General features: G+C 40.2%; 1 protein-coding gene across 5 annotated transcripts; it reads right to left on the bottom strand.

Moving 5' to 3' along the window:
* Positions 1-7: 7 nt before the first annotated feature.
* SRSF11 (serine and arginine rich splicing factor 11) lies at positions 8-24,559 on the bottom strand. 5 transcript variants are annotated; one of them, XM_090049322.1, is made up of 14 exons: positions 24,367-24,551; positions 24,090-24,239; positions 19,098-19,231; positions 15,076-15,185; positions 13,402-13,494; positions 11,114-11,163; positions 9,019-9,146; positions 6,941-7,022; positions 5,371-5,502; positions 4,913-5,002; positions 3,712-3,807; positions 2,798-2,901; positions 2,128-2,266; positions 1,878-2,016 (listed from the first exon to the last, which is right to left on the bottom strand). In XM_090049322.1, the coding sequence occupies exons 2-13, from the start codon at positions 24,215-24,217 to the stop codon at positions 2,130-2,132; spliced, it is 1,284 nt and encodes a 427-aa protein (XP_089905448.1). In that variant the 5' UTR covers positions 24,218-24,239; positions 24,367-24,551; the 3' UTR covers positions 1,878-2,016; positions 2,128-2,129. The 5 variants fall into 5 exon arrangements, with proteins under 5 accessions (XP_089905445.1, XP_089905446.1, XP_089905449.1 ...); XM_090049321.1 differs by having other exon boundaries at positions 1,883-2,019; positions 24,367-24,559; XM_090049319.1 differs by lacking the exon at positions 2,798-2,901 and having other exon boundaries at positions 8-2,019; positions 24,367-24,535.
* Between the last annotated feature and the right edge of the window lie 1,168 nt (positions 24,560-25,727).

Below are 25,727 nucleotides of genomic sequence, written 5' to 3'. Positions count from 1 at the left end.
GAGTCAATGGTATGACATAGACCTCTCTGTATTGAGAAAATACTGAAAACAGTTTTTAAAAAGTTACATTTCTACAAATTCTAAAAATGACACTGCATATCTAAATGGCAATTCCCACTTCAAAATTCCTGCAGGAAAATGACAGTTTAAGAACAATTGTGGTTAGACTTAGACTCAAATTACAAGCACCAGGTTTTAGTTTCAGTTAGAAAACCTACTCATTTAAAACCAGCAAGTTGTTGCATCACAGACTCTTTAATAGGTTAGCTTTTAGAGTTGTATAGCAGATACTCAAAGCTCTCCTCTCCTTACTGTTTCTGCTAGTCTTCCATTACCATTCTGGAGAAGATAAAAGATGAAAATGTTTATATTTCAATGAAAATACAATTTTTTTACAAATACATATTTTAAGTACTTATCCTATGATACTCTAGGGTCCCATTTAGGCGTATTCCCTTCATCCACAATTAAGGTAAAATAAAATAAGATACATGCTGCATTGAAATAGGCTTAACAGTTTTCTTCACTGCTTGTACACCAGTTATAAAGAATGACTTTAAACTACGATCCCGTTGAAGTAGGTGAGTGAGGGGGGAAGGTCAACTCAATAAATGAGGTAATTTCATACATTCAGTGGTGTAAATAAATACAAGTACAGTTTTACAGGAACATGAGCATAAGTTTCAGGGTTTTATTATCAAAGTCTTGTAAAACAATTTCAGAAACTGTACATCAACATGGCACAGACTGTAGCCTACTTTTGTTTTTACCTGCACAAAAGTAATAGCTCCAAAAACTTCTGTAACTAAGAAAACAGCTTGCCTAACTACTTTGCATAACATGGAATCACTGTGTGCATAAGATTACTACTGCAGTGACAGTAAACACAAAATTTATTAGTTTATACAACTTGAGATCAAGTAAAAAGTACATTATCAAGTAGACTTGCTTTTAAAAGCATACAAAGGTCAATTTTAAAATGCACTACCTTTCTGCATGTGTTTAGCTCATGAACAAGTAAAACCTAAAGTAAAAAACTGGGTTATGAAAATTGCACAAAGCAACCTCTAATGACTGGACACTAGGCAGGTGGAGATTCTGCATTCCTACATCAGGAAATTTTACCTTCCCCGGCTTAAGAGAAGGAAAAGTTAGGAACCACTGAAGTATGCTACTCTTCACTGCCCACGATGGGTTTGGGTAAAAAAGCCATCAAAAAGGTTAGTGCATTTTAACCTTGTCGAAGCCAAACAAAACCCACACAAAACGTTCAGCCAAATGGCCAAAAAAGATCATCTACCTAGATCAGAATGCTTATTTCCAGATGTAACAATCTTTTTTGTGTAGTCACACTTAAGACCTTTAGTAGATCCATCATATATCGTAGGATTTTTAGAACATTTAGGATGTTTCTGCCACAATTAACATGCAGTCAGTGCATTCCCTATACTGCTCTATTACTGCAATGAATCAAACTCTAGAAACACTATCATAAGTGAGCTGATTTACTAAAGGAGATCATACAACATAAAAAATCCATGCCTGCTGTAGATGCATGCAGCTTTTCACTTTTGCCTGAAACAGTACCAAGTTAGTAAGAACCACTTGGCTACCCAATCCCATTTGGCCATACAAGAATGGTTACCCATGGACCACTTTCTATAAAGCTTTTGATGTAAATTAATATCAGGAGCTTTACAACCATTAATAGTTTAGAGCTGTATACATCTAAATTTAGGATTAAACAAGTACAGCATAAAAGAATCACACAGGAATGACACTGATGCACGTCTGCAGCTGCATTCACAGCAAAGGCAACATTCAGTCACTCATATCCATGTCCTCTTCATGATGATCATCCCCATTTACTTTGGATTCTCTTGTTCCATCTCCACTTCCTTTATCCACTGGAGACTCTTTGATTTTGGGGGAAGCAGATTCTGCCACTTTTTTTTCCTCTTTTTTTTCTTTCTCGCTGTCGTATCCTTGTTCTTCTTCATCATAATCCCTTGTAACCTGCTTTGCAGAGATGAAAAAAAGAAAGTAAAACGTGCCTCAAGATTCTTAAGCAAAGTTCAATACTGTCTTAAATAGAGGCAGCATAGCCAAGCCATACTTTAAGCATACCTTTACATCTTTGTCACTCTCAGACTTTCTTTCTCGATCCTTCTCTTTGTCTTTGCTTTTTTTTTTCTTGCTTGTTGACCGTTCTCTCTCATCTCGGCTTCTCTCTTTTTCTTTATCCTTCTTCTTTTCCTTTTTATGTCTAGGACAAGAATACATTAAGAGATTGAGAAATATGAGCATATAGCTAAAATTCAAGTGAAGACTTTCACTGTAATCTAAACTTATACTTCAAAAACACAACTGCAATCACAGAATTTTAGAAAGCTAGGGTTGGAAGGGACCTCAGGAGGTCACATCTAGTCCCACCCCCTGCTTAAAGCAGGACCATCCCCAACTAGATCAACCCCACCAAAGCTTTGCCTAGCCGGGTTTGAAAAATTTCCAAGGATGGAGCTTCCACCACCTCTCTGTTTCAGTGTTTTAGTACCCTCCTAGTGAGAAAATCCTTCCTAATATCTAACCTAAATTTCTCTTGATGCAAATTGAGACCATTGCTTTTTGTTCTGTCATCTGCCACCACTGAAAACTATTTAGCTCCATCCTCTTGTGAACCCTGCTTCAGGTAGTTGAAGGCTGGTATTAAGAACCCTCCTGGTGTTCTCTTTGTTAAACTAAATAAGCCCAGTTCCCTCAGTCTTTCCTCATAAGTCATGTGCCCCAGCCTTCTCACCATTTTTGTCGCCCTCCGCTGGACTCTCTCCAATTTGTCCACATCCTTTCTGTAGTGGGGGGCCCAAAACTGAACACAGTACTCCAGATGTGGCCTCACCAGTGCTGAATAGAGGGGAATAATTACTTCCCTTGACCTACTGGCAACATACCTACCAATGCAGCCCAGTATGCCGTTAGCTTTCTTGGCAGCAAGGGCACACTGCTGGCTCATATTCAGCTAGCTTATTGTCTACTGTCACCCCCAGGTCCTTTTTTGCAGAGCTGCTGCCCAGCCAGTCAGCCCCAGCCTGTACCAGTACATGGGATTGTTCTTTCCTCGGTGCAGAACTTTGCACTTGTCCTTGCTGAACCTCATGAAATTCCTTTTAGCCCAATCCTCCAGTTTGTCAAGGTCACTCTGAATCTTAGTCCTACTCTCCAGTATATCTACTACTCCTCCCAGCTTGGTGTCATCTGTGGGCTTGCTGAAGGTGCACTCTATGCCATCTTCCAGGTTGTTGATGAAGACATTGAACAAAAACGGCCCCAGGACCAACCCCTGGGGTACTCCACTTGATACCAGCTACCAACTAGACATCGAACCATTTTTTACTGTTCTCTGATCCCAATGCTAACCACCTCATGCGTATGGAAATTTTCCAAGTGGGACTGAGCGAAAGCTTATTTGCAAAAAGCAACACCCCCCACACTCCATTTGCTAGTTTCAGATAAACCAATCTAATACATAAATAAATAAATAAATCTCTCACAGAAGCTATGGTAAAATCCAAGAAATTCCCTAAACTGGACTACCTATAACTACATCTGCTACTGCTCTTCAAGAATTACAAGCATGCAGCATTTATTCCCCAGACATACCTTTGAAAGAGAGAGATAGAGACATTAAATTCAGGGGCTTTCAGGCACACTGACCTTCTTGGAGATGGAGATCGGGACGGTTTTCTTTTAGGGGACCTTGGCTTTTTAGGCGATCTTGTTCCACTTCTGCTTCTTCTGCGCCGTCTTTCTCTATAGGCATTAAAGAGGAAGTGGTCCAAAACATAGCAACGTTAAAACTCTAATAAACTACAGCATTTCTATGGAGAATGTTTATACAGGCACTTATCTGGACTCTAAAGGAGCACTGCTCTACAGAGATGTCTGCTTGTTTTACTGTGAAGTAGCGTTTGTGATTAAGAGCACTATAAAGACAAGGCAGCTATGGATACGAAGGGCAAGCTGCATTATGTTTATCTGCCCTGTCATTAAATACATTTTCAGCTAAGATCCTATTACAGACTATTGAAGGTAATGTAACAGGAGTCAGATAAAAGAGCTTGATTTTCAGCTATCAGGTAGAGTTTCTGCTCAACTGGAAAAGAGTTTTGACTTGTAAACACAAGTAATGAGCTCTAGAAGCATTTTAAAGAGTCTCACAAAAGCTAGTTCATCTTATACATTGAAAATAACCCAGAAGGCCTGAAAGGCTCAATATCCATTTTGCCACGCAAAGAGCAGGAATCTATTTTCAGAGTTAAAGTTGTAACTTCAAATAAGTTTAAGGGAAAAATTAAGTGCATCATATAGTAGAGAAAAGAATGGGATCATTGTGCTGATATACTTTAAAAAGAGCTTATTTGAAACAATATTTTTTCCTTTGGAGGTGGCCAAAATAAGTGAATCTCCCATTTCAAGCAATCACAACAAAGCTAAGAACCTGGGTTCTCAACCTTTCCAAGTCCAGCAGTCTTGCTCAGTCTTATTCATGCTAAAATTCATGTCTGAAAAACCACAGAGATGCCAGAGCCAGGGTCACCAGAGAGTTGCTCTTATCAAGGGTCTGGCACAAGACTGATTCTCCTCCCACTGGATACTACTTTTAAATGGGAGCTGCAAGTTAGACTGAAAAGGGTCTAGTTTCACTGCAGTTTCTGTAAGCACCTTTGTAAGCCTAGCTGAAGTGCTATTTCACAATTTATAGCAATGCTCCCTAGCAAATGAGTAATCTCCCCGCTTTTCTTTGAGAGGCTCAGCATCATTACACACTGCCCTAAACCAGACTGATAACACTTTGTGCAGCAATACCATTATATCTTAGACTAGAAACAGAACTAAGGAAGACAAATTACTATACCTGCTTGTGCTTCTAGATCGTCTTGTTGTGCTGTAACTTTTTGGTGGAGTTTTAGAACGCTTCTTTTCTTTCTCTTCCTTCTTTTTATCCCTTTAAGTGAATGAAATAAAGATTTTCAAAATCTCACAGCTTGTACGATTTTCAAGTGTGAAATGCATCCATATTTTGCACTTAAACCAATAGGAGCTGCTTATCCCCTATGAAAATTAAGTCATGTTTCTTTAGGTGCTAAACATTGGGCATTTATAGGGAAAAGCAGATTTCATACAAAATTAACAGGGTATAGGAGTTAGCAAGTTCATTTTACCTCATCATGTAAGTAACTATCAGAGTTCAGACTGCTAACTTGCAGGGCTCAATTAGTAACAAGGTCATCAAATATTCCCAAGCAGCTGATTTTCTTTTGCTAAACTAATTTCATGTTCTTTTTACATTCAGAGGTTTCATGAGGGCATTACCTGGTTTTGGATGTGCTCCTAGATTTTCTGCTTCTCTCTCTCGAATGAGACCTCCTCCGTCTTGGACTTTTAGATCGCCGCCTGCTTCTTGACTTTGAATGGGACCTCCTCCTCGATCGGCTTCTTGATCGTCTAGTAACAGTACATTGACCACAGAATTACAAATATAGATTTGACCCAAGACATACTATTTAGAAGCTATTTGTCAAATACTGATGCCATGTGCAACAAAATGTTCAGATGATACAGCATGTATGGTTAATGCTATTTCTGAGATGAGTAACAGGAAAAAAATGGTGTCACAACTGTATGAGGTGCATAAGCAACAGATACTTCAAACTGGATGGCATTATTTGATTTAGTAAGCAAGCTTTCCTATGGTGGCTGAAAAACACTGACAGACCACAAAGGTTTGAGGAATAATCTGAAAATGAGCAAGTGACTGCTGGTCACGTATTGCAGGAGGCATAATAGCAATACAGAAGAAACAGATACAGAATCAAAAGCCATGGGGGAGGAAGAGGAGGAATAGTACTTGTTCATGTGTTCCAGGTACGCTGGCAGACTGTCAAAGACAAGCAGCAGCAATGCACTTCAGACACTTAATGCAGAAGATTTATGGAAACAGCGAAGCAGTATGAAGAGATGGAGTAATTTGGAGAGGCACTAGACCGACTATTTTGGTACAAGGTCAGTCTGGAGGCCAAATATATGTAGCAACCATATGTTCCTGTTTTATGGGACGATGCAAGGATTTTTTGTCAGACACCTGAAATATTCCAGCCTTACATCAGATTAACTGAAAAACATTTTCAGAGGTTTGTTGTTTTTTTTTTTGAAGACGTTCTAAACTAAATGCCATGAAACAGCATTCAGTGCAAGTGTCTGGAGTGAAGCCAAATGGAAGACTAATGCTTTTATTAAAGTTTTGCTTTTGGAGTGGCGGGGGGTGAGGGGTAGAGGATTATCTACTCCAAATTATACACATGCCACTGTTGAATCAGAAATAGTATCAGCATACATGCTTTAAAAGAGTATTTCCCATCTCAAAAGTACATTGTTACAGAACTTCCAACTTCTCAGTGCTGGACTTTGAAAATATGGGCACTATAGAAAGGGAATGCAAAAATCTAGACAAGTGATGACCAGGATCACTGGAATATTAAAGTAAAAATGAAAGAGAGGGCAGATTTAAAGTATCAGAACTCTGCAATATAAAGGACTCAAGATAGTGAATAAAAACATCAAGATTCATTGCGTTTGAGTTGCATTGCCAGAAACCAGATTCATTTGCTTGGAACCACATGTCAGCTGGCAACTCTATGCAGCTTCTGGAAGATACCCATGCAGCTCCTTATGCTCAATACAGTCTGAGTCTGTTCTACAAAGTCATTTTCCAGCTCAGGTTCCTATCTTGCTACAGAAGTTGGGCTTACTCACATACCCCACATGGACCAATTATCAACCTTCATTCCTCCTGCCCTTCTCTGTATGAGGCAAGCGTAGTTTTTAAAGGTAACTGGAATTATTTCAGACAGTTTGACTAGTTTACATTATCAAGCAATTTAACCTGTGTCTTGAAGAAGATGGAGTTCTCCTCCTCCGCGATCGTGATCGTGATCTTGAATGCCTTCGTTTTTCATCTTTTTTATCTAGTGTTAAAATGGAAAAATGTTAATGCAAACCCAAAATAAAGCTGTTAGTTTTCAAGGAGATTCATAAGAGAAAAAAAAAACGATGCTGACAAGACAAAGAAAGGGAAAGCCTACCAGGTTGCTATTTTTTGTTTATTTGTTCTTATCTCTTTATAGTAGAAATTTGGGTCTGTCATTCTGGTTCTCAGACCATGTTACTGGAAAACTAGCAAATAACTAACACAGTTGTAACATGAAACTTTATTTGGCAATGTGATTTTTCATCAAACTAATGAAGATTCAAGTTACATTGATACTAGTGTTGAAAGAAAAAAAAACTTTGATATCAAAGTTTTATCATCCTTCCTAATTCAGCTGAGGCTAGGAAACCTCTCAATGCCATTTCTGACTCCTTTAAGGGAGTCCCTACAGTGAAAAACCCCCAACAATTAATAAGACCAGAGTTGATATTCTTGGAAGCACCTGATGTTTTCAGCAAAAACTGGTAATAGAGCTCATCTTCAAAACATAAGTTACTTCCAAAACGTGCATAACTTACTCCTGTTTGTTCTCGAGCTTGCTCTACCGGTGTTCAATCAACCAACCTAAAAGAGTGGTGCTCAACTTTTGGTCTACAGGCCAAGAAATTTGGTGGTGGGGGAGCAGTAGCAGTGTTAATTACCAGGATGGATAAAAATAAACAATTTTAAAAAACGGATTTTTATTTAAATAAGATTTTTTTTTTTATTTAGTTGTATTTTTTTGTATTTTTAAGATGCATTTTTAAAAAATAAACCCTTATATAAAGATATTTTTAATTTAAAATATGTTAAAGCTCAAAGATTTCATCATGGAATAGGGACTATAATTTCTAATTATACACAGTATATTTGAAACAATATATTCATGTAACCTATTTAGAAAAGTTTTATAAATAGGTCACAACAGGCCATGTACTATGTTAGGGGCCCAATCTTATGGGGTTCCCAGAGGCTCCTCTATAGATTAGAAAAGATTAAAGAACACCACTGAGCCCAATGGGACTCAGTGCTCAGTCTAGAAGATCCCATTAAGAAACTCTGTGATACTTAGTTTCAGTTCTCAAACTGTGGATTTCTCTCTCCAGAGGTAACATCCTTGTTAACAGCAGTACATGGAGATGAGAGATAAAAGATAACACACCCAATTACCTACGCATGAGCCCTGTTGTCTTTCAAGTTTGCGTACACACAGTCAAGCCCTTACCTCTCTCTAAAAGTGCAAAGTTTCAAGTTAAATGAATAGAGGATTGCTGGGGGAGTAGATCTGGGCAAGGAGGAGGAGGAGTCTGGAGATAAAAGCAAGGAGGGAAAGGCAGTAGAAACAAAAGAGAAACATTTTCAGCAGACTATTCCAGAAGTCCTGACGGATAAGTTTGAGTGTAGCCCCTCCACTGATTTGAGATCTAGTGAAGGAACAGTATGGTAGAAGGGACACCTATTATGGCAGGAGGCTTGCCAGGCTGTAAGAGACCCTGTCTCAGAATATTTTAATGAAGATTATCATGAAACAACAAGAATGCACTTTTTGTAGAAAACAGTGATTAAATTGAGGTTTCCTGACCAGTGATTTAAAACAATTACACCCCATTGATTACTCCCAGTCGATTATTGCTGCCACCACCGCTCCACTACAAAATGTCCAGACTAACGGGGGGCTGCCACAGTCCAGATGTTGTGGCAGCCCATGTACCAGACTGCACAGGTGGACAAACCCCACACATGGAAACTAGAGCATGGGGCCAGAGACTGAACACCACTGGCCTAGAATAAGAAGTGTACTTTAGCTGAACATCTCATGAGTCAATGATGTATTTTTTTTTTCTACAGGAAAATAAAAATACTATACAGTAAAAATTAATTCATAAACAACGAAGTATTAACTTATTTTGCACATTATACATCTTTATCTATTATGTTGCCAAAAACTGTGTTTAATTACAATACACTAATTTCACTTTCAAAAGTTCAATTACCTGGCTCTATAGCAGCAGAAATGAGTGACTGTGCTTCACGTACTCTTTTCATAGCTTCCTCTATTTCTTTACTGGAGGTATCTGATTTCAGGCTTGGCGAGACAAGACCTGCAGCTACATGGTTCAACCTAGAACAAGCCATTATGTTAAAATAAAATTTCAAAATTCACTATTGTTGAATATAAAACTATAGCACGAACCAGTCAGTTTGCAGCCTACCCAAAGCACTGGTTTAAGTGTCTTAGAAGGAATCTCAACTGAAAGTCAATCTCCCTCTGGGTCTCCCTGCTGCTCAGAAACAAAGTACCGTGCCCACCTTATGAGTCTATGTGACATATGCTGTATTGTTTTGCATACCACATGTACTTTTCCCCTCAAAAAGCAGCCCCCTCCAAAAACTGGGGTGCATGTATCAAGTGGGGAAGCCAATTTTCTGGCCAGGACAGAAGCACCCTGCTTTGATTCCTGCTCCACACTGCAGCAGCTGTTGCATTACTATTCAGGCAGCTGAGGAAGTCAACTGATGTAATGACTCACTGTTCTTCACTTCAAGGTGTTAACAATCATCATTCCTTGGTAAGTTTTGATGTTCCACTAATCAAACTAGCCTTTCTTAAGGCCATCTTGCTGTCTACTAACTACTCCTGGTCTCCTCTCTCACGGCTCTGGAGACTATTTAGCTCTTTTCAAAATCACGGATCTACCCACATAGACTAGTCTTCAGTAATGGCTAGGGTTTCAGCTTTAGTTAAGCAGGAAAAGAAGGGTAAGTCAGCTGAAGATTAGGCTCTGTCATGGTTCTATGCAGCCATCTTTTCTTCTTCATTCTTTCAAAAACAAGGTATGTATTTTATTCTGGAGTGTGTGTATGCAAGATAATATGGTACTCATTGCCATACTGGTATAGCTATATCATAGGCCCCACATCCTGCAAGTTCTCGCTAAAGGAGCACTGATATACAGTAGATTCTGAAACCTGCTATGTGCTGCCACAGGTACAAGGCATCTTACTTTAGCATTTATTACACCAATGTGCAAACAGCAAAAGGTTCCAAGTGCTATTTTGAGCAGACTCCCATTTCTAATGTCACTTTATGTATTTTTGCAAAAGTAATAGGGGTCTTGAGGTTGAACAAGTGAAAGGGTAATTCCTCAGAGGACACAGTAAACAAATATGAAGTGTGTTACTCATATAAGGAAAACCTCCATGTTAGCATCTTGTTCTTAGAAATTAGATTGGAGACTCGTAAAAATATGGCGGTATCTCCCACCCCTACTTACCCAAGTCACGTAACTCGGTCCCTACGCTCTAAAACTGTGCCTGAAAAACATTTGTGTAATATGTCCCTAAAAACTTCCATTGAACAAAATTCCAAAACTTCTCTATGTAGCCTGTTTTAGTGTTCAACTATAAAAATAGTCTGAAAGATCTAATATCTAACCTAAATCTCTGCTGCAAAATTGAACACAAATTCCTACTTGCCCTCAGTGGACACATACAGCAACGGATCACTGTCCTCTTTATAGCAACTTCTTACATAAATAGAAGACTCTTCATGACTTCTACCCTTCTCTTCTTTATACGAAATAAACCCAGAATTCCTTCAAATTTTCTTAAAAGGTACATTTTCCAGATTTCTTATCCCTGGAGAGTCCAGAAAAGGGATGATATATACTCCCCAGATCCTTTTTTACAGTAGTGCTGCTAAACCAGTTGCTCACCATTAAAATACTTGTGCATGTGATTTCTCTTTTCTAGAAAGATTTGATAAATATCATCAATCTACTGATTCTAGACTATTTCTCATATTTAGCAATATCAAAACCTTAGTCACTCCCAGCTTCTTTCCAAACTGAATTTTCTACCACAAATACATTAAACAAGATGAGCCCCCTTACTGTACCTCATTCTCAGACAAAACCTCTGTTGTAGGCTTTGTACAAAGACAATTTATCTAACTATTTGGCTAGACCTAAGAAATGGGGTAAATACCAAGTAATATAAGATGATAATCCAAGATTAAGTGTACTGCATTATAACAAGTTGAAGATGCCAGTATTCTTAATATATTATCAATAATATTAGTAAACTTACTTTGGATCCACTGTGCTCATAAGTTTTAGTAGCTGATCTGCTGCAAGAGACTGAAAAATATAAAACCACATTTAGAAGCATGCTCAAGAAGTATGCATTCTAAACATGCTCGAATACACATAGAACAAGCAAGAACATGAAGTGCTTATGGCTGAAAAAAACCTCAGGCATTAATATGCCCTCATTCCGTTTTGAAATCCTTGTTTCAGCAAGATATGTTGACTGTTCCTTCTCAGAAGGTAGCCGTTTCTCCAGAAAGACCATATAACCCTTAAGTGCTTTCCTTTTAACATGCCAGTTAGAACATTAGTGCCAGAAATGAAGTGGATGCCACAAAAACATTTGTAGTGCTACCAAAAACTAGTGGACAGACATGCATACCATCTGTAGACTGTAGTACAACCAAAATGGCAGATTTGCAACAAGCATTCCTCTTGCAAAAAGAACTGTCTATAGTACTAAGTCCTTTTGCAGCCCCATATGCAATGCTTGTCTAGCTGCATGTAGTACTACAGGGAGTTTCCTTGGTCCTCCAACGCCCCAGTCCTCCACTCACTCTCTCTGCCTCCTCTAACCTGTTGCCAGTGTTCTTGCAGCAGCAGCACTAGCAGGAACAGGTGCCACTGGCACCACCACTGAGGGGGCATACCACCTGTTGCTAATGGCAGCAGCCACAAGGTGCCCCAGGTTCTTGCAAGGCCCACTGCCACAGCTCCTGCTGGATTAGCTGGAAAATCTTCTGTTCCTCTAGTGACAGCAGCAGCAGGAAGATTTCACTGAGAGGTTTCCCTGGGGGTAGGGAGACCAAAACAGCAGCCCCCTGGCTGGAGAGCATGCCTCCGAGATGATTTTTGTAGCTTTCCATCCATGGTTTAAAACATCTGTCTACCCCCTTAAGTCTATTTTTGTAAAGCACTTTATAGTGCTTTAAAAATTAATGTCCATACCCTTATTAGCATCTTTCCAGGAAGGAATCAAGACACTTTTCTCAACCATTCATAGTGTCTATAAATTATGTCCTTATGGCTTAGTAAGACACTGATCTAGCACAGATATCTCTAAGACATACTTAGAGCAAGGAATGAGAAGAGAACTGTTTTGGTAGTGTACCAACTAATCTAGAAATTAAGACTTTTCTGTTCTTAGAAAAAATCCAGTTCACACAAACCTGTACTTAAGGCTGCTTGCTAGACTTAGCATATTAACAGACTTTCTACTTCACTCCCATAGGTAATGCTTGCTGAACTGACCAACTGTACAAGCTGCATTGCCATCAGCCTCATAAGCCACCAGAAAGAAAAATGGCTTCAAAGTTATATTTTACTATTGTATAATTACAATGGTTCAATTTCTGTTGGTAAAAATATGTAATTATGATCAACATATTCATTTTTGTTGTAAGACCTAAAGACAGCACACAATGAAACTGTCTAAATCAGGGTTATCGAATTCATTTGCACCTAGTATAAGGCATATGCTGCATGAGGGGTATAATACAGTATGCCAGACAGGCCTTGCATGCTGGATCCAGCACACATGGGCTGTCTGTGAGCCCACCAGCATGCAGAACTGCTCTAGCATACAAGCTGACAGTCATGACACATTGAGTCAACATAACATCCATTATGAAAGTGTTACTCAGGATGATTATTTATGAATTTTCCCACCCATTTCCATAAAAGCACTGTTTGAGAAACTCTACAGTATCATCAGAAACCTGCATGATCTTTCCAAATCTATGGATTTAGAAAGCCATCTGTAATCCTTGGATAGAATGTTATTAAGTTCAGAACATGTTTGTGCTGTTCTACCAATGAAATATTTTTTTATTATTTTCCCCCATTAATTTATCATCTGACACAAAGTCTAGTAGAGCTAGCTCAATGTTGCATAGCGACCTATACCATCCAGGCCAGATCTGGACCACAGAGCCATTCAGTATGGCCTGTGAACATGTGGCTTTGGTGACATTTATTCTCCCCAGCCCACCACAGGAAAAAGACCTGGCTGGAGCTGGGTCCCAGAACTTGGCTCAACCCAAACTGGGTCACATTCTAGTCTGCAGCCTGAAAAGGTTCTTGACCAGTGTTATACACCATTTGAAGACTGTGCTCTAAGCCTTCAATGGTCTCTTGGTATAGCAATGTTTTTGTATCACCTGTTCAGCACATGTGATTAGTCCAAATCTTGACTCAGTGACTTAACACAACAGTGAATATTGGAGGTATTCCACGATGATGATATCCTAAGTCCGCCAGAGACATTAAATAAAACGGTGAATTTTATACCTGAGAGTTTAAGTTTGCTCCAGGAAGACCAAGTGCAGCTAGGGCAGGATCAAGAGCAGGAGCTCCCAAAGCAGCTAAAGGAACAGCACCAATCTGTAACATACACAATGCTAGAATTAACATCTATCAACCAAGATATTACACGGATTCTTAACTAAAACTCAATACAGGACTCCATATATGGCAAATTCTTTCACAAGAAGTTGACTAAGAGCACCCTGTGTTTTTTTTAAACATAAATTTGCAAAATGAGAAATATCAAAGTTTCTATTCTAGGTATCCCAAAAGAAATTATTTCCTCCAGTCCCCCCTGGGAATGGGAGGGGGAAATCAAGGAAAGCCTTGTCTATTATATTTGAAAACATTTAAAAGGTGACAATCTATGCCAGAAAGTTACTCTGAAATTTTACTGTAGTGTTTTAATAACTTTTTTATATTGATTTCAAAGCGAGTAGTTTATATTTAAAAGTTAAAACAATAGTAAGCACTGCTAAGTGACATTTCTTTCCTCCTCATTCTTCATTCTCAATACAAGGTTCCATAAATGCATCTTGTCAGCAGGTTTTGACCAGTGAGGGATTACAGTTTAGTGAACAATCATGTAGCTGCCATGCAACAACCTCACACCCTATATCCAACAATTTGCAGCAATTTTAGAAGTAAAAATCAATTTAAAAAAGACACAAAAAAATTCTCTTTTTAATGAAACAAGGACCTATGACATAACATACTCAGTAAATGTATTCCCTGTCCAAGTATGTGCCTTAACCCCAGCTTAAAATAACCACATACACATGCATGCACTTAAATCTCTAAATATTATTCTATGAAAAGATAAACTCAAATTTTAAAGGAGCATGATAGAGTTAAGATACCCAAGTCCTACTAAAAGGCAATAGCAGCTTGGGTGGTATGGATTTAAAAAGGAATCTAAAGGAGTTAGGCACCACTACACTTTCCAGTGATGCCTGTATACATACTTATGCTTTACTGTGGAAAAAGTTTTAGTACATTTCAGGCTGTGCTGGAAGAAATGAATCCTTCAAGTGATAATTGTACCTACAGTCAATTCTCTCCCCTAAGAGATTTGATCGTTTTAACGTAAAGAGATGTAAAACTGAGAAATTGCTGCAATATTCTAATAAGAGCATTAGAATAGTTTGGCACCAAGCACATGCTCTCCACGGCTAGAAATTAAAGCTTTTATACAGGTTATCAGAAACTGTACTGGAAGCATTATGAGAATGATAAAAAAAAAAATAATGTCTTCTGCCTAGAAGCTTGTCACTCTAACACCACACTGTTCAACGTGGTAGATGACTGAAAGCACTGTAGATAAATATTTATAACTAAATCACTATGTCACTTAATTAAGCACACGGCCAATTTTCTTCTTGCAAGCTATATCTATTAAGCCAAGAAAGTATCAGCCAAGTAAGTTAGGGCATCTGTACACATGTTTGCACAGCAGCACCGCTTTTAAAAGTGCCCAGTGTTTTGGAGCATGCATTGTATAAATGGTAAAATGCATCAAGCGCGCATGCAGAGCAGACTCGATTAATCGAGTGTGGCACGTTGGAGCAGACAAATGTATGTGCATAAATGCTGTTAAGGTCTGGCAGACTATAGATATATATAGCATTTGTATCACTTAAATCTAATATGAAAACCTACCTGAGAAAGTGGGTTGGGAGTAGGCAGGAGTCCACCTCCAGGCAGCAGACCTGCCACAGCATTAGCTGGTGCCAAGAGAGACAAAGCCTTAGTCTCATCAGGAATAACTCCTGCAGAGAAACAGCCTTGCATTAGAATGCATTCTATCTCATGGTCAGAAAATACACAAATACACCCAGAAAATGTCTCCCTGATAGACCACCTGAGTTTGTTGAAAGTACTTATGTTGGCTAAAATACAAAGCTTGATGTCTATTAATATTTATCATTAAATTTTATGTCAGAATGAAACTTCAATGTGTGAAAATTTGACTGTTCCTTTTTCTCTACAAATGGTTAAGTTTCTAGAGCAAAAAATAGCACAATACACACTACTTTTTTGTTAACACTGCCAAGATTTCATCACCTGTACTCGATTTTTAAGTCATGAACCAAACGTAAGCAAGCACAGTCGGTTCTCCAGGGGTGTGCTCTCAACTTTCAAAAGCTGTTTTATGAACAACGACTCGTGTCGGCTGCTTCACTATAAAGCACACAGAAAAATCAAGATACACAAGACAAAAAAAGTTTGATTTAGGGGTTAATAATATGGTACAGTTCACTATGATTTCTTTTACACCTACCACACAAATTTTGTAAAAATTAAGAGAAGGTAAGGAAATATTTTGCTGAATCAAGCGTAGGGCTTTTGCTGACTCATCAAATGAACATGAAAGTCTCTGCAGATCTCCAAATACACGCTGTGTATATGTGGGTGGATGTGTATAATACAGTACATTGTGGCACATTCCTTACCTGTGCAGTAAAATGCATATGTTCCAATATGTGCCATGTTTACTGTACCAAGGTTGCTACTACATACTGTCATTTCAGAAGAAACTTCCAGCCCAAACTCTTGTAGCCAACTTAGACAAGTGTCTGAGTTTACTACCTATTCTGCATATAGAACAAATCTTAAGGGTCCTACTATGAAACAAGTATTTATGTGGATAATTTGTATTCTATCCAACAGCAAAAGCCCTATACAGATGGATTAATCTGTTAATGTGCCCAAGCCCCCAAATGAGAGTTCAATAATACAATTTTACTATATATTTGCAAATACCAGTAGTGTTTCTGTAATACATATTAAGAAACTGCATCTCATCATAAAACATACAATATGTACAGGGCACTTAAGAGAAACTGGATAAGCTGCAGAAGAAAACTGTTGGGTGGTATTTTCAGCAGGGCCTGGTATATAGTTCAGGCTGAACCAGGGAAAAGAACTGTAAAACACAACAACAAAAAAGAAAAACCACTGTTAAATAAAGGTAATGGTTCCTTCCACCTATACTGAGAAGTGCCGATAATATAAACAAATGTATAATACACAGCACTGTTATCTTGCTTGGTCATTTGAGCTGTCATCAATTTAGATACCAAAAGTTGTGGAGGGAGAGGGGGGGAAAAAGGTCATTTAGATAAAGGGCATCAATGCAGTAATATATTAACATACCTACAGAGATTATGGGGTAATTTTGCATGCAAAATTATGTCTCGGAGGATATAAATTATATCTAAACATTTCAATTTATTGAGACTACAACATTTCTGGTATCTAAACACAAATCCTCTCAGACTTATCTCGAGACACCTCATAGAAGATCTGCATTCATTAAAAAAATCATGCATTTGATCCTCTAAGTTTTAAAAATATTTAGAATATATAAAACTACAATTTAAAAAAAAAAGCAATGAGGCCCCTCACCAGTTAATTTTCATGCGTCAAGAGTTTTTTTTTACTGCTGCTTTGTTAGAACCATGAAATACTGCATGAATGTGTAGAAGTGAAAGAAAAAGAAACAGACAAAAGAAACAAACATTAACCAAAGAACCTAAATAACCCCCCACAGCCACCTTTAATTTTTAAAGGTCCTTCAAAACTAGGAATATCACAGTGATAATTACAATTGATTCTAAACCTTACCGTAGACTTTACACAGAGCAACAGCCAACATGAAACGCCCATACATGCTAAAGTTGGTGTGTGCTTGCGATAGAGGGGACTATCATATGTTCAGGGCAATAATTAACATTTTCTTTAGTAAAAGGGAACATTAATAGAGAATATCACAACAAGAATTAAAGGGTCCCAGTTCAGCACAGTACTTAAGCGTGTCTAAAGCTCATGAGCAATCTCACTGATTTTAAGCACCTTGTTATTCTGTGCTTAAATATCTCATTCAATTGGAACCCTAAGCACTGGGAGAATTAAGACTATATTCTACAGAGGTACAAATGCAAAAAAATAAAGGACATGTTTAAGTAGAGAAGAGCAGGCTATTGTGATACACCATATCATTAGGCAAAGAACAGTACAAGAGCTACAAACTGCTGCTCAGCCTACAAGAAACTCCTTTATAAAATTAGGCCCCCTAATATATTAGTGTATGCGAGACTTGCATCATAGCATCTGTAGCACGCTCTGATCTGGAACTATGGGGCATGTGCTAGGTTTATCCACCATCAAGCACAATGGACAAAAAGTTATACTAATAAAATTAGAGAAAAATCACATTACTTAGCAGTAACGTGCAGCAGTTTAACCATCTTAAATAGGGGGCCCCGCAGAATATTTAAATGCTACCAATACAAATGGACAGCACGCTTTAATTTAGTAGTTTAAAGGAATCTGCATTTTTTTTTTTTTTTAAACTCCACTGCTTACTATAGCAAATAGGCTACAACTTTCGGAAGGTATTCTGTACACCGCAAAATAACTAAAGTACAGGTAATGTTGCAAATTCAGAAATCAATAATTAAGACTTACGTGCTTAATTTCTTTATAATTTTATTTGTAAGCCAAAACTGTTACTCTGCCCTCATTAGAGAGCCACTAAAATTACGCTGCTTTGACAAAGATCTGACCACAGACCATAAGGTTTACTACTATAATCTGACTTAAATTGCAGAGATGCTACTGTATTAATGAGACTTGAGAAAATTAATTATTTTTAAAGTAGATCAAGAAACAGCATATCTGAAATAAATTACTTCTGAAGTAAATCTAGAAGAGTTTAATAAGACTTCTGTAAGAAGTGTTCTCTTCTCAGCACATTAAGGTAAGTTCCAAAACCCCTGTTCATTGCCTTTCAAGTTACTGTAACACCCTAAAAATATAAAAAAGATAAAAAAAGAAAAAAGAAAAAAAGAAAATGGAGTTAACAAGTGATTACACCAGGAAAACACTTGGGGACTTGAGTGCTTGCTGGCCTTTAGTTAATGTCTAGAATCCCCTGTAGCTGCAGAGGACCCACTGTTTTTCAGTCATCTGGAAGGGCTTTGCATTTGCCTTCTCCACTACAAAAATCACACACACAAATAACAGAGAGAAGAATTTATTATTTAGTGAAATTCTATCAAGTATAGCAAGGCTGAACAAGAAAACATGGAATAATAAATCTAACACCCAGTGCCCATTTGGCACCTTTTGGAAGATCTCACTTTCAGTTTATAGCACAATCATTCAAACCCCTGGTATACTGGAATTTAGAGTGAGGGTGAGGGTTTCTTCAGAGATTCTCTCAACTAAATGAAGGATCAGGACATTGCAAAAAACCCCCTGCTAATCCACTTTCCCATTCACTCTCAAAAGAGAAAACTCTCATGAAGAGATTATGTAAAAGTGCAAGTGCTGAATAAGTCATCTTTCAGACAAAGTTTCTTACACAAACAAGTATTTTAAATTATGGTGAAGATGTCTTAAATGAATCAAGAGTATAATTTACAGATAATTCTGCTTAAATATCTAAAATTAAGATATTTCTTATAGAAAATATTGAGACAAATATTCCAGCTTCCACTGTGTTACTAAAAATAGGGTTCCTTTAATGCAGAGGCTAATGACAGTATACCAGGGGTTTCAAAATGTTAATAAAACTCAGATGTTTTGCATGCTACTAAACCTCACTCTGCAGAATTATACTGAAGTAAAAATGCCATCATGTGACGGCTTCATAGGCCATTAAACAATTCACAAACCTTCTGCATATGGTACGACTATCAACGCTCTGTCAACGAATACAGTGTTTGTCAGATGCTGGGCCACAACTGCCGAGTCAGGATCATGGAACTTTACAAAACAGACACGTGATGAGACAGGCAAAGGAGAATCACTAAAAAAAGAAAGAAATGTGTTAGATATAAAGTTAACAAAAGCAAATTCATTTGCAGAATTTGTTGTTTTTATCCATTCACTGAACTTAGGACTAAAAAATTGTGTTCAACTACAGAGTAGGTTTAAACCTATAAACATAAAAACTGTAATAGGGATTTCAGTTTTGTATCTTCTGCTGTGAATTATAGTAACTGAAGATAAACTTATACTAAATGAATCACAACAAGATTCAGAAGCAGGATGTTGGTAGCAGACCACATCCAAAAATTAATTAGCACGCATCAGTATGGAATTCCAGAGGCAGAGATCCAATACAGAATATCGTGTCTGGACATATGAATCAAAGTACTCTCCTGCTAGTACAAGATACTAGTATTCCCAGTACTCTCTTCCTTGATACAAGCTCTCAAGATACTTAAGATACAGGCCACACAATTTTATAAGAAGCATATTTTGATCAGAAGTTAATTAGCAGATTGTTTACAACAGGGAACAAAGATAAGATTCTTCTCAGTTTACACCAAGGAAAATCAGCTCTCATATGAGCTAGAAGTTTCAAGGCCCACGTAGAATGTGTTGCTGTGGCCAAGCCTTCAAACTGAAAGAAATATGGTTTACAGCAAAAACCTACGTACATAAGGCACAGTCAATGGCCAGAGTTTAACAGGTAGCATGGCAAAGAACTACTACTATATGAATGTCCAGAAACAGTAATAAGACTGGTTCTTCAAGGTGCTTCTCTCTGGGTTGAATACAAGCCAGCTAGGCTTTCAATCAGAGCTCTCTTTAAAATAAGTGGAGAACAAGGTAACCTTTTGTCAAGCAACACACACACAACTGAATTTAATATTAGCTTAACAGGGTTTGATTGTTCCACCTAACCCCCGATTACTGTAAACATAAAAGCCAAAGACCATCAGACTCAAGAATATAACCGTTACTATCAGAGACAGAAAGAATATATCACTAAGAATAGTAATGCAATTTGATGCATTTGAAGGCTCCAGCATGCGTAGTCCTATGCAATATATTTCTGATAATTTCCTCTTATGATATGAAGCAAGATCCAGGTATACAAAATATTCTTTATTGTTTTGTGATATACATGTCTTTAAAAGAATACGAAATAGTTCAAGTTTCCATATTAGAAAAGCTGTACTGGCTGCTGAGCAGATTTTTATTATACTTATACAACAACTGTTAATTCGAAAACTTACTAGTATAATTCCAAATTTACTTCACATATGTCAAAATTCACACATACTGATAGTGGGGTTTTTTTTCATTTCTTGGCCACATTATGAGATCTATAGAGCTCTCATAAGGGACCTTAACATTTTTGTAAGATACTGTGAGTTGTATACTTGGGCAGACAAATTGTATTTTGCAGTGTTAAGTCACAGCATCTCTCAATCAGCACAAACCATATTAAAGTACTGAGTTTATAAAAAATATATATATTTAAAATGAAGTTTGCTATTTAAGTTATAATTATTTTAGTTTTTAAAATAAAACTGATAAAATTAAATTAAAATTAAATGACATTTAATATAAAAGCTCTAAGCTAACTATAATCTCACAAAACATTCATTTAAAATGTCCTGAATCCGGAATGTTAACCTAAACATCTGTCAAAATGTTTAGTCTACATGCATTATGTGTATTTCTGTACGACAGAATCAGGAGTACATCTAACTTCTGAAATCAGGCTCAATAACATACAGAGCCTGACAACTGGATGCATCCTGTATTAATGGTCTGAGGTTCTAGGAGATCCAGGGGTTATACTGTTGGGTGCAAAAGATTGAAGTCATCACAAGGATCAGGACCTCACTCTATGATGCACCATAGTTTAAGGCTGTTTTATTTGTTAACATATTTTACATGCTATTGTACATTTAATTAAATTTAAATTACCAACTTAATAGTTATTTAACAAAAACAAATGGATCTATATATAGCATACTAAATAAAATTAATAAGAATCTGAAAATAACAAGTTACACCATTGCTTAAATAAATGCCTATGGGTAAGGTACCCCCACTATGTAGCAAGACAGTGCACTAAATCCTGGCATAATGTTTCTATTTAACTGTAAAACAGTGCATTTTAGTGGTTAAATTAACCAATGAGAATGAGTCTCTCTTTAAAAAAGAACTGAAGTACAAATAAAAGCTTTGATTACAACAAACAGTATCATAGAAAGTTAAGGTTCAAAGAGACCTTGGCTTTATCTAGTCCAAGCCCTCCTAAGATCATTTAAATCAAGACCTTCCACTTGGTGGTTTATGCCATTATATAAATTGACTTAGTTAAATCAATCTACCTGTTAAAATAAAACCAAGTGTAACCCAGTCTAATAACTTTTTGTGACTAAACTGTTCTCTCTTCAGGGGAGTCTGACAGGGCAAAGAGGCTTTATTTGAGAAGCTCTAAAACTGTGGTTCTGATCCCTCTTAGACTTAAGGTACCCCTCAAAAACCGAGTGAAAAGCTAAGCCTCACACCAAAAGCCAGGTGTTTGTCTCTCCTTTGGACTCCATGTCTCCTGTAATTGGGACTAACATCTTCCTGAAATGAAGCAAGGACACAAGCAGCTGGTGAGAAAGGGAAACTGAACACAAGTAGATGGCTGAGCAAGGAGACAGCCTGATGAAGTGCCAAAATGCACGTGCACACATGTAAATGGAGAGGGAGGGGGGATGAAGGAAACTTGTATAAGGTGAGACAAAAGAGTGAAGAATTAGCTCAGTGAAGCAGACTGTGACCGGCAACTAGCAGGGACCAGGAACTTGGAGAGGGAGCATAAAATGTGTTGGGAGGGAGGAAGGTAGTTCCCTGCAAAATCTAATCTTAAAATGTTGGTATTGCAACTCTTAATTCTATTCCAAAAGGTTAAAAAAAATTAAAACTTTGTAACCCTGATTTGGCCTCATGGTGCTTTATGACTGTGAATGGCAATACATATCCATAAGAGAAAGCATTCAGAAGAAATCATGACGTATATCAAGGGTTATATCCCATAGCAGGGGTTTTCAACCTTTTTTTAATCTAAGTACCCCCGGCAGCTGGATACCGAGCATGCGGAGGTGGGGGCTAGCATGGCCAAACACCCTGGGGTGGGGACCATGTGGCCAAACATGGAGCAGGGAGTCGGGAACAGCATGTAGGTAAGCTGCCACCTCCCAGGACAGGGCTGGGCGAGGGCCGTGGTGCCCCTCTGCAGGGCAGAGCTCACCAGGTTGGTGTGTGGCGGCAGCGGCAGCAGCCACCATGTGCAAGCTTCCCCTCCTTGCAGAGGGGCACTGCTGCCCTAGCCCCGCCCTGGTCCTGCTCTCGGGGGTGGTGGCACTCCATCCCCACCCACCTGCATGTACCCCCTAGGAGCAGTCTAAGTACTCCCAGGGGTATGTATACCTCTGGTAGACAACCCCTGTCCCATAGCATAGCAATTACTGTCAGGGGCTCTAAGGCACTGAGCAGAATTTTGGCAAATCACTCAACCTGCCCTGGTTGCATCTGTACAGTAGTGACACCGTTTCCCCACATACACAGAAAATGTAAAGATAAAATTGAGTGCCCAATAGTCATTAAACACAGCAACAGACTGTTAGGACTTTTATACAAGTTAAATGTGCTAAAAGGTGTTTCTGGCCTTCCTGGAGGAAAAAATGAAGGTCTATGGCATCTAAGTGATTCTTCCTCAGCTATCAACATTTTAAATACTCACAAATAATAAAAAGTGTTTATCCACTCCAATTACGAGCCCATTCTGTCTTCTTTGATACTCCAAATTTCAATACAAAATACCCAGTACAAAACAAACACTAAAAGCAGGATAGTGTTGAATATGTGAATTCACATCCAAACAGTATGGGAGGATTTTCTTTTTCATATGGGGGAAGTGAATGGGGGGGCGAGTATGGGGGGCAGGAGTATGAAAGAACAAAGTTTTTCATGCAAAGGCATCTTTATTTTTAATAACAATTTGAAGCTCAGCAGAAAAAACTGGTAAGACAAGAATCGACATCACAGCAGTCTGTCAAACGACATCGCTTGCTTCTTACACACTGACACAGATGTTGCACGCGGGGAGTACCCATGCTCCGCATGAATGCATCGTTACTTGAAACATCCTAACCTCTCGCTAACTTCCGCTTCTACTTCTCCTCGATCAAATGCGACTGACACCTACTCAGTGAAGGCAGCAGGGCCTGCTTTTTCGTGCTGAAAATCAGCAACTGAATTTCTATCTGGTGGCACTATTTGAGACAGGGCAAGCACCCAAGCTGCAGGCCCCTCACAGCCTCTGGGCTCAGATGTTTCAGGAGAAGCTGCAATGGGGTTTCCTAAGGGCCGGTTCTCTCCCAGCTGGATCCAAGCTCAACACCTCAGCAAACGAACCCCCCGGGGCCACTATCCCGCGGGAAGGGGCCCCAGTGGCTGTGACTGGGTGGGCTGGAGGCGGAGACAGGCCTCACTCTCTTAACAATGCAAAACACCATCTGCCGGCTCGCTCCCACCTGCCCTGCTGCTTCCCGTGGTCCCTCTAGCGGGGCGGCCAGGACGCGGGCCGAGACAGGCTCGAGGCAGAGTGCGCTTGGGAGCCGCCGGCCCCTTGTGAAAGCCGCGAGCAGGAAGCAGCCGCGCACACGCCGGGGGTTGGGGCGCCCCCTCCAGGCCGGGCCCGGGAAGAGGACCGGTCCAGGGCGCGCGAAGGAGGCCGGGCCCAGGGTGGCGCGGGAGTGGAAGGGGGCGGGCCACGGCCCCTCCGGGGGGGGGGGGGCGCGGGGGAGCCGTCTGCCGCAGGCCCGGAGGGGAGGAGCCGCGTTTCGCGGGACGCCGGCAGCACTCACTCGGGGGGGAAGAGGCGAAGCTCCTCGATCTTGCCCAAGAAGCCAAAGAGCGTCCGCATCTGCTCGGAACTGGCGCTGGGGGAGACGTTGGTGACCTGGATCACGTCGGTGCCGCTGCTCGAAGCCATCGCGCTGCCGCCCGCTCCACCGCTATAAACACATCGGGGGGGGGGCGCGTTAGGGACCGGGCAGCCTCTGGCCGCTTCCCGCCGGCCGCGGCCCCGGGCCCCGCGCACAAAAACGCCCGCCGCCGACTAGCAACTGCCGCCTGCCTCACCAGCCTGCCTGGGCCGCAGTATCCCACAAGCCCCCGCGGCCGCGCTCTGCGCAGGCGCGAGACGCAGCCCCGCTGGCCCTGCGCAGGCTCACATCCTGCGCGAATTCTACGTTCGCACGTAGCGCTCGCCGGGGCGCAAGCGCCGTGTCTGCGTCTGCCCCGGGGGACTGGCCTCTGAGCTGTTGCGCCTGCGCGGTCGGCTGGTTTGCGTGCGGCGGCGGGGCTTTGCGCATGCGCAGTGCCGGTGCCCTCTGCAAGGGACAAGACAAGCGGGCGGTTTCGGGGGAAACAGCGTTCGCGCCTGCGCGGGCCCGGCCCTGAGGCCTGCGCAGCCCTAGCTGAAGAGCGCGTGGCTAGGCCTAGTGTCTGCCGCCTTCGGCACGGGGATAGGCTGGAGCCTCAGGGCGCTGGGCGGCACTGCACCGGCTTGAGCCCCCTGCGCTACGCAGCCCCGGCCCCTGACGCGCCTCAGCGGGCTGGGTGGGTGCTAAGAGGTTTTCCTTGTCCAGGTGGCGCAAAAAATAAACCTTAACCGTGGGCCGGCCTTGTTTCCACTGGAGGCCCCAAAAGCCAACAAGTGGGGACAGGCCTTTAGTCTCCCGTGGAAGTAGGATTCGGTCCCTGGCCTGGGGCCGGCATTTATTAGAGTATTGCTTAAATAACTTAAAGTAAAACCTTTATTAACAACGATCTGAAGCTCCTTGCAGATGTCTGGTGCTCTTCTCAAGCGTGTAGTTAGAGCCAGGCTTCTGAAAAGTCAGAAATTATGTTCAAGTACCAGCAAGGGGCAGGGATTTATTTCTTACAGTGATGACTTTTATTGGACCAACTGTGTCATTGGGATAAAGTTAGACAAGCTTTCAAATGCAAGACTTGCCTCATAATTTCTGGACCATCACAGCTATAACATCACTTGCACTGCCACTAAAGTACAAATCAGTACAGTTTTCATTCTGTCCCCTGGAGTTAGGGGTTATCTGTATGCATTTCACCTCATTTAGGTGATTGGTGGAGGAATTAGTTGAGCAGCTTGTCCAGGTGTCAATTGTGAGGTGAGACGGTGGGGTTGGGTGTGCGATCAAGGGAAGAGAAGAATGTCAGGAGTGATCCAGGATGTCTCCATTTTCTGTGGGTTGTGTTAGCAGCAGTGTTCACAGGCCTTAAACCCCAGAGGGTTGTTGACAGGTGGATCTGAGAATGGCATAAGTGAAAGCATATAAGTGAAAGCGTATGTTAGCTGGGAAGCTACCTGTACATGTGAAGGGGGCGTAAAGCTGAGCAGGAATCATGCCCTTTCTCCAGAGTGGGGTCAGGGAGTTTGTTTTGTGAGCTATTGGAAATAACTTTATTCTGTAGGTTAA

Source organism: Crocodylus siamensis, chromosome 5, assembly GCF_052110815.1.
Source record: "Crocodylus siamensis isolate JL-2025a chromosome 5, ASM5211081v1, whole genome shotgun sequence".
Lineage (NCBI taxonomy): Eukaryota > Metazoa > Chordata > Crocodylia > Crocodylidae > Crocodylus > Crocodylus siamensis.
Note: the sequence above shows the minus strand (reverse complement) of the source record. Positions and strands in the feature narration are given on the sequence as shown.